At 38.8% G+C, this 11,464-nt stretch overlaps 1 protein-coding gene across 1 annotated transcript; it reads right to left on the bottom strand.

Moving 5' to 3' along the window:
* Positions 1-629: 629 nt before the first annotated feature.
* On the bottom strand, positions 630-10,121 carry LOC122648920 (2-Cys peroxiredoxin BAS1, chloroplastic-like). The gene is made up of 8 exons (XM_043842238.1): positions 10,107-10,121; positions 9,818-10,072; positions 5,223-5,297; positions 4,181-4,262; positions 3,848-3,927; positions 1,848-1,973; positions 915-1,028; positions 630-756 (listed from the first exon to the last, which is right to left on the bottom strand). The coding sequence occupies exons 2-8, from the start codon at positions 10,028-10,030 to the stop codon at positions 640-642; spliced, it is 807 nt and encodes a 268-aa protein (XP_043698173.1). The 5' UTR covers positions 10,031-10,072; positions 10,107-10,121; the 3' UTR covers positions 630-639.
* Between the last annotated feature and the right edge of the window lie 1,343 nt (positions 10,122-11,464).

Raw genomic sequence — 11,464 nt, 5'->3', positions numbered from 1 at the left:
TCTTTGCAACCCATACAGAGCCTTCAAGGAAAATGCCAAGGCAACATGCATAAATGGGCACGTTGAGGGGCAGAGCAAGACCCACAATGACCAACTGGCGGGATCTTACAGCGCATGGCCATTGGCTAACCATGCTTATCTAATGGGCATGCTTGGTCATGCACAGCCCTTCTCCACAACCATCTAGCTGAACACAGTTTCCTGACTTGCCAGTGCAAAGCTCACTACCTCTACCTTTTATAAACCATCGCCCTTAGAGTTGTATCGTTTTGTTGCTGCTTCCAAACCATAAATAACGTTCAGCTTTGACCAGAGCAAGTTGGAGCATTCAGTCTCGCGATGGATCTCAAAACCTCAATTGAGTTTTATCACACATCCATTCAACTTCTAAACACCCCATTCAATGCAACTGCACAGCCACCACACATCCTGACCTGTTTTATGAGTGTCGACCTTTGAGGAAATATAGGCCAATACAAAGAAGCTTACATGTGCTGCAAAGGAAAACTTGTGGGGAAAATGTCGCCCGCTTTTATTTCCATAAACTGCTTCAGTTGCCAAAGAAAAAAATACAAGAATACAAAAAATTCTCTGAGCTCTCCTAATAACAGGTGAGATGCACGCATCACTTTGTTTCTGTTATATTGCTGCAAAATATTCCTTGCTAAGCTTGGGATCTGGCTTCATGGACTTCTCTCCAGGCTTCCACCCAGCTGGGCAAACCTCGTCTGGATTCTCTTGTACATACTGCAATGCCTGTAACAGAAATGCAAGCAATTTATCATCATTTCATGTGACAATAAAATTATAAATAATAGAAATAGCAGCAACACTAGTAGTAAACATTCTGGCTAATCATAACAGATTTGTTGAAGCTAGGTGCAGGAACCTTCAGCCTTATTAAATATATTCACCTGCAGTGTTCTCATTGTCTCATCAACACTACGGCCGATGGCCAGATTGTTAATGGTAGAGTGTTGAATAATTCCTTCCTTGTCAATAATGAAAAGTCCCCTCAATGCTACTCCCTGTAACATAGACCAATTATTAGCAAAAAGAAGTCTAAATGCTTCAGGGTAGAAATACAATAAACTCAGATAAAGACACAGAGTGCAACAAAGTTAAAGAGCATGCAGAAAAAAATGAAATGACATTAGTCCCAACTATTGATACCACAGTTTCTTATAAGATTTAGAAGGGAAGAAGGGACAAGCATAAGATCAATTATTGGCTAAACCTCTACTTGGAGAATCAGGTCCCACCATGTTACTGCAAAAATGGTCAATCAGAACCAGAGGAACAGAGAAACAATCATCGAAAACATATCACGACAATTAGCCAGGTCCTTCAATAAAACAACAGATTGGTCAGGTTATTATGGATTGCCTGGCACTTGAAACTACAGTTCCCTTGGGTACGTGAAAATGTCTCACCCCTTGAAACCAATGTATACCAGTAACCATGTTATGCCAAAATTTGCTGACTGCGATAAAACAAGGAAATGACCCTACATTCATGTACATAATCGGGCATATAAAATGAACTAGAAGTGTGATAAAATCAACTAATCTACAGACCACAGTCTGGATCTGAATACACTTATGAAAATAAACCAGGTGTTACTAATAATCAGCCATTAAAAAACCAGACCTAGAAACTTAACTAGCTTTATTTCCCTTCTCGGGAATTTCCCAGCAGATTTCTAGGTGGTCCGACCAATTTTTAATGAAAATCTTCCACTCATTAGGGGACACTGAAGTTTCTTGATAAACAAAGACAATGTGTAAAGCATCCTTAAACTTATTAATCCAAGATTGGAAAATGGCAGGAAAGAGTCAACAGCATACCTGATCGGGGATCAATACATCATAAGATTTTGAAATTGATTTAGTCACATCAGAAATCAATGGATATTTCAGATCACCAAGTCCACCAGACTTCCTATCTGTTTGGACCCATGCAAGGTGCGAGAACTACAAGAAAAAATATAAATACCATAAGGGTGTAAACAAGATTTCAGATTTTCCAAAGGGTAATAATTTAATTTCAGAATAAAAAAGTACAAGGAAATACATCCTGATTCTGAAACATTTAGCAGTGAACCATTCAAAAAGTAACCCTGGTACATTCAAACCTAAATGCAAGATGAGCAAGCATCACCATCATCAAGATAAAGACAATACTAGACCATACAACTTGCTGAAATAAACTCCAAAAGCCCCAAGGACCAGAAAGTTTAGTTACACTTGATACCACAGGTTTTGTTCCACAATAATCTCCTTCTCCTTTGTTTTCCTCGTGGCCATGTCCAACCATGGTGAAAGACAACTATTTGGGCCTCTCTTCTCCTGCAGGTAACTGATGTGCCACCCTTCTTTTTTCCATGTTTTCTCCATCCAAGAGAGAAACCATGTCCAACACACAATCATTCAAAAAGAAGAAGAAGAAACATTTTTCCACACAAGTGTCAACACCTAGGTTTATTGCATGATGTATCCTATCATAGCCTATCAAACTTTTAAATCTCATTGAAGTGAACTTAGTTAAAATGACCTTCACAATGTACAGATTAAACCCGCACAATTTTTATATGAGTCACCTTCACAGTCCATGCATCTCTTCTATGGGTTTTTCAGTTGAACAGGGAGCAACAAAATCACCTTTTGTAATCAAGACTGTATATGGTAACTATAAACTCAATGGATGAGACATACCTGGGGTTCTCATCTGCTGAACCTCAAAGCAGATCGTTAATTAGGTGGGCCTGAGCCAGGATTCAGAAGCCTATTGTTTTTGCAGCAGAATATTAAACATTTGAGTCTTAATGTCCAAGATTGCTGCTTTAAATAGTTTACTAATTCATGGTCGTATTTCTAACAATAAAAATAAGACTTACTGATATTCATTCAGTGTCCATTTGGTTTATTAATTCGAGTACAATTGAGTGCTTAAAAGGTGTTCAAGGCTTCGCAGCAACGGGGTATAGAAAAGTTACTAGTTCTGAATCCAATTATAGCCAAGAAGGCCATTGCCCTACCTCCATAAATATTCGTAGATCCATTAATTTCCATGCAGTTGTAAGAGTTTTTATTTTCCCTTCATTTTATCTAGTTGCTGTTGCAACAGCTTCATATCGAGGGATGGCTAATTTTCAGAAAGCCTTAGGTTGGTCCAGCCTATCTAAAGCCACCCCAGATACGGGGAAGCTTTACTTCATATTTCTCACAATTTTTATTTAGGCATACAACCAGTTATATTTTCGGTTTACCCTGAGGTTATAAAAGCCTTCCTCAGAGAAATCGCAACCTGTACTTCACATAACTCATTTTCTCCATTTGAATTCTCCACCTCTCGAAGTCCCAAAGCAATTCAAATCAACCTATGGCCACCAGCATCTACGATCTTGCCATCACTCTAGGTAACCCAAACCCCAAAACAAAGCCAACATCTTATCCTATAGTTGTTCCACTCGATCACATATTTGTCTCCCCTTCCAAAGATGCAAGAAAGAATACCCACTACAGTTTCCCGGCTTTCGTCTTATTCCAACAGGGCTATAATAGATAAGCTTGGGCATTGGATAACCTGACTTGGTGACATTGAAATAGATAAGTTAATTTTTGAACTGCCCACGAAAACATACTTGTCATTATTAATTAAAACATGTCTAGAGAGCTTATATAGGGTTGACTAATGAATGGGTACATCATGAATGACAAAGTAGTAACTTTTTATCAGAAGCTGAAACTCTTCCAAGTTTCAATAATAGACAATACAAAAAGAAATCAACAAGGTTGCAAAGGAGACGACAGAAAAAACCTTAAGTTAGAATGGAAAACCAACTCACCACACTGTCAATGGAGACACCAAGTATCTCTGTGTTTAACTTCTCAAAATCAGAGTATCGGTCGCTGAAAGCAGTGATCTCTACAAGCATGAAAGACGCAGATAAGAAAGACAACGAATTAAGTTTGAACATACAACATATAAGGAAATACAAAGAATTAAGTTTCAACATACATATAAGTATTTAACATTCTTCAAGTGTCTTTTTTTTTTTTTTTCGTGGGATAGGGAGGCCCCAAGGATAGTTGAACTCATGACCTCTTAATTGTGAGGTGTTGGTCCTTGCCAACTGAGCTATCCCCTTGGGTTAACATTTTTCAACTGTCAAACTCACCAGTGGGGCAAACAAATGTGAAATCCAGAGGATAGAAAAAGAGAATCACATATTTCTTTCCAATGTATTCCGATAGCTTGACCTGTTAAAACAAACTCTCAATAAGAACGTAATAAAACATATATCCCTACCTAATATTTAGTCCATGATTAATTACACCGAGCCAGTGGCACACATTATAATACTGAAAAGACGTGAAACACTTAATATGCATACATGCCATACCATCAAATGGGTCATTATTAAATGTTAGAGGTGCCCTACACATGAAATAAACTGAGGTTGAAATCTAATTTGAAAACACTTATCAAAAACCCAAAAAGAAACATCCAATTTCAAAACAAGGAACAGTCAATGCACAATTAACTAATTAGCAGATTTTATTTTTTTGGGTGGGGGGTAGGGGAGGGGTCCAGTTTGGGTTCTTATTGCAAACGCAGAACCTTCCAGTAAACATGGTTCATTAAGGATAGACTCACCCACCCACTAGAGGGGGAAAAAGTGTGGATTATCCTTCTGCAATTAGGTGAGAGTTGTCCACATCAAAGTCCAGGGAACATTATTTTCTTTGAAAATTTTGAAAAGCCAAATAAAATGGCCTTTTTATCAGTTTGATCCGAGGAACAAGTACATGACGACAACAAACCTAACATAGCCTATGATTGAGATTGAGAAGTAAGTTGAACATAAGACCAGACAATTAAATCACTGTTCTAATTTCGAACTCTCCAATATTAGGCCCTTTCTATTATTGCACTCAAAGAAAAATAAAAAGAGGATTTGTTCAATATCTATGTTCGGCAAAGCTGCTTAACCACACTATTACAAAACCAACTTTTAGATATAGGATAATTGTAGGATATGATACGAATATTATTCCTGATTGATCCAACTTTTTTGTTCTAGGGGCTCCTTTTATTTCCAGGTAAAAAACCAAAAAGAGAGAGAAATTTTCAGGTAAACTCATTATAACAAGATCTTTAATAGGATTTTTTTTTTATATGGTTTTTACCTCGAGGCAAATGGAACCTCAGACACATACCTTAATGAACTCTTGATCAAAAACTGCTTCAGCTTCAAAATCTGGAGCAACATTACCAACCAGTGGGAGTTCACTCTGTGCAAGAGGAGGCAAAGCAAATGTCAAAGATCTGGGGGCAAAGAAAAAAAGGTATAGTTTAAACTCATAAGAAATAGTAATCAATCAAAAGTTTATAAGTAATAGCATACATATTGAATAATTTTTCCATGTGGATAAATGTGGTTCTGTGGTTACAGAGCCATTACAGGTCCTGTGCAATTACAATTCATTTTAAGAGAATTAGACACATGCATCCATTACGGACTTTACTTAGTACCCGAGCGAAATATTTTGATACAAGACAATGCAAAGTACAGTACATAATCATATACAAAAGTTCCAAGATATTCCTGTTATGAATTCTATGACCCATACATGGAAAGTTAAAGCAGTAATTAACAAGATATTTCGCTAAGAACTTTGCTTTAAATATTCAAACCCCAAAGGACACAATTCACATTTGAGGATACTTCTGATCCTTTAAGACTGAACATTCACAGAAGTCTCGTGGAAACCAGGAAAACTGTAATACCTCTTGACTAGGTGAGAGTAAAATATGAATCCAACCACAAACGAGGAGGATCATTATCCTCTCAGGTTCCCTGCCCGGTACAGTTGTCCGGTTCCTCTCATAGGGGGCGGGAAATGACGACCTAACCCCCTGCCCAAACACACTGTCCAAGTGAGGTTAAGTCGTCATTTCTGCCCCCCCCCCCCCCCTGATGCAGATTCATCACCAAATAGGGCTTGTTTCATTAGAAATAAGTCTAGCGTTGGGTTACATACATATTGGGCCTTTGATCCCATGGGTTTCTAATGTAATAGGCCACTTTTCTGGGCCTAAAATAGGGGTACATAGGTTGCATACGGGATTAGCCCAATACTTAGTTTTTATTGTGTGTTTTTATTTGAGCCGGTTTAAATTGGTTGCATCCAATTGGTTCAATTGGTCTAATTTAAGTGAAGTGATCCTATTGGCTAAGAGGTTCTTATATCCTATTGGCTATTAGGGAATCTTCTTTATTTTAAGTAGTTTAAGTTGTTTTAAGTCATTAGGACTCTATTTTGAGTCTATTTGAGTTTCCTAGTCAGTTTAAGTTGCCTAATAGGTTAGGGATAAGGTTAGGCCATTCCTTTTAGTGTCTAAGTCTATTTTTGAGTCTTCTATATAAGTTTGTAAGGGAGGCCAGCATTGGATACGAATTTGATTAATAAAAATTAGCTTTATGCTTGCTGCCTTAGCTCCATCGTGAGTGTGCCTTGTGAGTAATATCAAGGTTGAAGGGATTGGTGGATCTCCAATCGACTCCTTGCATTGTGAAGATCGGGAGGGCTGCTACTTATCTCCTTGCATTGTGAAGATCGGAGACCCTATTGTTCCTCTTCAAAGTTGTTGCCATTGAAGACCAGTAACAAGTAAGAAATTCTGCAACTATTCTTCTTCCTTCTAGAAGGTCACATACAAGGTGATTTTCGTGAGAATTCTACCCAGCCAAATCTAACCATTAGAATCACTAAAAATTTGATCAAGTCTTTCTCAAACCCTAAGAGAGACTCGATTCAAATTTCAGCACCATCCACCCAGCCGATTGTCTGAAATTACAGTTTTACCCCTCTCTCCTACTTCTACTAGGAAACCTCCATAACTCCAAATCTGTCCATCAGTTTCAAACCAAACTTTCAGCATACATCCCTTACATCATTGTTGACACTCGATCCAAGTTTCAGCCCCAAACTCCCACTTTATCCCCTCCATTCCTTCACTCCATTAAAACCCAAAACCGCAACACAATTCTGTCCAGGCTGCAGAATTTTAAAACCTTCCCAAATCCTATTATTTTTATACCATATTGACCCCTAGACCTGCCCATTAATACCCTATAAACCCCTTTCCCAATATCCAACCCTAACCCTAGGAATTGACCTAAATCCTAGTGCTGTCCATTCGAACCAGCAGCCCCTTTTTTATTTGATCTGTTGTTTGGCTCCTAGTAGGTCTCCTACCTATCTAGGACTACATTAAGTGGTATCGAGCCATGGATGAGCATGGCCAGCCCATTACCTCTGTGTCCATCGACTCTTTGAACAAAATTCTGAGAAGCTTCAGCGGTTTCATGCTGGTCAAAGGGCTATAAGTGAAACATTGCAAAATTGAGCAACACCAAACTACTCCGATGGGAACAACAACATTCCCTAGAAAAGGACAAATATCAAGTCAATTCGTAGCACAAAGAACCCCAAGGACAGATCAATGCAGGAGAAGACAGAGATTACGGGGATCGACGTAGGCATGACGAGAGATCATAGTGAAGATAGGAACAGAGGATACAAAGATTACGGGAGACGCCATAGACCTCCCGGGCGTATGAGTTGAGAGACTATGATGGCGGGACGGATCCACGGGTATTCTATGATTGGTTAGTCGTTTTTTTAGATGATTATTTTAATTGGTATGATTTGCTTGAGCATAGGAAAATGAGACTAGCACATACCAAGCTAGTGGGACCAACACATAATTGGTGGAGAACCCGGATGGATTATTCGACTACCGTGGTAGGGAACATTACATGGGCGGAGATGAAAGAAGATCCGAGTAAGAAATATTTCCCACGGACGTTGAGCTCTCTCTATTTTGAGTCTATTTGAGTTTCCTAGTCGGTTTAAGTTGCCTAATAGGTTAGGGATAAGGTTAGGCCATTCCTTTTTAGTGTCTAAGTCTATTTTTGAGTCTTCTATATAAGTTTGTAAGGGAGGCCAGCATTGGATACGAATTTGATTAATAAAAATTAGCTTTATGCTTGCCTTAGCTCCATCGTGAGTGTGCCTTGTGAGTAATATCAAGGTTGAAGGGATTGGTGGATCTCCAATCGACTCCTTGCATTGTGAAGATCGGGAGGGCTGCTACTTATCTCCTTGCATTGTGAAGATCGGGAGACCCTATTGTTCCTCTTCAAAGTTGTTGCCATTGAAGACCTGTAACAAGTAAGAAATTCTGCAACTATTCTTCTTCCTTCTAGAAGGTCACATACAAGGTGATTTTCGTGAGAATTCTACCCAGCCAAATCTAACCATTAGAATCTGCTAAAAATTTGATCAAGTCTTTCTCAAACCCTAAGAGAGACTCGATTCAAATTTCAGCACCATCCACCCAGCCGATTGTCTGAAATACAGTTTTACCCCTCTCTCCTACTTCTACTAGGAAACCTCCATAACTCCAAATCTGTCCATCAGTTTCAAACCAAACTTTCAGCATACATCCCTTACATCATTGTTGACACTCGATCCAAGTTTCAGCCCCAAACTCCCACTTTATCCCCTCCATTCCTTCACTCCATTAAAACCCAAAACCTGCAACACAATTCTGTCCAGAACTGCAGAATTTTAAAACCTTCCCAAATCCTATTATTTTTATACCATATTGACCCCCTAGACCTGCCCATTAATACCCTATAAACCCCTTTCCCAATATCCAACCCTAACCCTAGGAATTGACCTAAATCCTAGTGCTGTCCATTGAACCAGCAGCCCCTTTTTTATTTGATCCTGTTGTTTGGCTCCTAGTAGGTCTCCTACCTATCTAGGACTACATTACCCCCCCTATGAGAGGAACCGGACAACCGTACCAGGCAGCGAACCTGAGAGGAAAAAAATTCCAAACGAGGATGGTATGTCAGCATAACCAAGTTCCCTTATATGATCTAACAGTTCTATGCAAGGATGTCATTCATGGGCTCTGGTTACAATACGTCAAGCAGTCTCACCTTGGAATACCTTCACAAAAACCTCCTGGAAACCCAGCAAAACTCATAATACCTCAGGGATCTATCATATAGTTGACTACGTAACAGTACAATATGAATCCCACCACAGAAAGTGATGGTGTATCAGCAGAAACCAAGTTCCTTATATGCTCTAACAGTTTATGCAAGGATGTCATTTGCGCCCTTCGGTCACAATAAGTCAGCATTCATTGAAGTGCTTCACATTTTTGGTGCAGGATAAATATGGACAAGATATAGCTCAATCACAAAACCAGAACAATGCAATGTGTTCCCCAAGCTTAGCATACTCTATGATAGGGTCATGATCTTTTGATAGATTTAAGTAAACAGATATACAATCAGACTCCTAGTGTAAGTCACTCAAACTGTCAGCCAAAGAATCACCAAAAAGAAAACTAAATGATAATAAGCGGAAACTAAAGAGACACAGCAGAGATATTAGTACGAAAAATTAGTTCATATTCACTGTAGCTTCTGTAACTATTGATTCAAAGAGTAAATCGCAGATCACCAAACACAAGAGAAAACGGAAATTCAGCAGAGAACAGTACCATTCGGTCCCTGATCCCAATAGTTCATGATTTCTTGATTCAACAGTACGACATACACAAGCACACGCATTTTACAATACAGAACAGTAAAAACAGATCCTTCGTATAGTTTTGAAAGGAAAGACCAATCGAAGACCAAGCGAAACATCCGACGTAAATCCACAGTGACAAATGAGCCAGGACAGAATAACTCCGAAAAGAAATGTATAAGCGAATCTCTTACAGCATTTACAATGAAGCTCCTTCTCGAAGAAGATCTGCGGGAAGAAATTGGCCTAGAAGAGCGACAGTGGAAGGGCCGCCGAAGACCGTTGAAGCTTCTGGGGATGGTTAGGGTTTGGGATGAAGGAAGCATGGAAGCCATGGGCTTCGCAGATTTGCATAAAAACGTAGCAGGGCTCGAGGAGTGAATGGCAGAAGGAGCTGCGCAAGCCATGGCTGCAATGGGAACTCTCCCTTACTCGCTCTCAACCTCTCGGCCTCTCCACTAGAGTGAGTGGGCAGTGGATTCGTTGGCGGAGAAAAGGTAGGTGTGCGGATAAGCGGGAAGCATATAACGAAAACATAGTTGGTAATTCAGGTGGCTTTTCAGGGGTACTTTCGTCATGCAACAAAATGTTCTTTAGTAGGACTGTAGGATTCTTTGGAGGCCGTGGACTGCACCGCACCAACCACCCATATTCTTATTTTTTTGTTTCTTTCTAATTAGTTAGTTATATTTAGGCTGTATTTGGTATGAATGCATTCTAGATTTATTTCACATTTTTGAACGCTAAAATCAATTTATAATACATTTTTGTATTAAGAATATATACCAAACACAGCCTTAAACTCATGACCTCCTAATTGTGAATTTGTGAGTGATGGTTTTTGCCAACTAAGCTAACCCTATTGGGTAGGAACCATCATCTATTATTTAACCCTCATTGATTTTTTCATACAAAGTGATGACATGGCAGATTCTGTGAGGGGATGCAAACACCGTCCAATCAAGGGATGTAAAAATAATTTCATGTGTTTGTGAGAGGAAATGTTAAAACATACCAAAATAACTACTGATTTTTTACAAAACAAATCAAATATGCAAAAAATATTAAATCATAGTATTGAATTGTATCATTCCAATTAGAATCTTTTAGATCTTTTGACGATCATCTTAGATCAAGTTGTATGATTGTGTTTGTAATGATTTTAAATGTTTTGAATAAACTTTCTTAGTATTATTGTTTGATGTTCCCATAATAGGGTAAGATTATATAACGCACAATGTTAGTGATCTCAATATCATCATTCAAATTGTTTTATCCCCAAAACATGGAAGCATGGATCCTGTGATCAACCACCAAAACCTTAGAATTGAGAAAACATGTCTATTGTTTCTTCTTTCTATGATCAGATTCCAAAGCATTATGGTTTGCAACTATAAATCTGTGATATTATTGTCTTTCCACAACACGAATGGAAACCCGAATAGATCCTAGTATGAGACAATTGGTGGTTGTCTTTTAATTAGTTTTACCACATCAATACCTTTGGATGCCTCAATTGTCAAAATCTTAAGATGTTATACCTAAGGAACCAAGGATCGAGTATTTGTACCACAAAAGCACTCATCACAATTCAAATTTACTACAGCTAAGCCGGTGCCTTCTGAACTAGTCCATACCCGTTTTCCAAATCGAACCAACCTAACCTGAATTGAAACCAAGAATGAACCGAAAAAAATCCTTAACGGTTCAAGCTTAGTTTCCCTAACAATCACACCGAAATAGGAAAACAAAAATGAACCGAACCAAACCACTCGATTGACACGTAATTGAGAGGGATCCCAATCCGATACCTTAAACCATGATTGGAAATGGCTATTGAG

Source organism: Telopea speciosissima, chromosome 1, assembly GCF_018873765.1.
Source record: "Telopea speciosissima isolate NSW1024214 ecotype Mountain lineage chromosome 1, Tspe_v1, whole genome shotgun sequence".
Classification (NCBI taxonomy): domain Eukaryota; kingdom Viridiplantae; phylum Streptophyta; class Magnoliopsida; order Proteales; family Proteaceae; genus Telopea; species Telopea speciosissima.
The sequence above is the reverse complement of the archived record's forward strand: the minus strand, read 5'-3'. Positions and strand labels throughout refer to the sequence as shown.

Coding starts and splice junctions, on each gene's coding strand:
- LOC122648920 (XM_043842238.1), bottom strand. CDS start 10,030: ATGGCTTGCGCAGCTCCTTCTGCCATTCACTCCTCGAGCCCTGCTACG. Junction 5,298..9,817: donor GGAGCTTCATTGTAAATGCT/GTAAGAGATTCG, acceptor CCTCTTGCACAG/AGTGAACTCCCACTGGTTGG. Junction 1,029..1,847: donor ATGTATTGATCCCCGATCAG/GTATGCTGTTGA, acceptor TCTATGTTACAG/GGAGTAGCATTGAGGGGACT.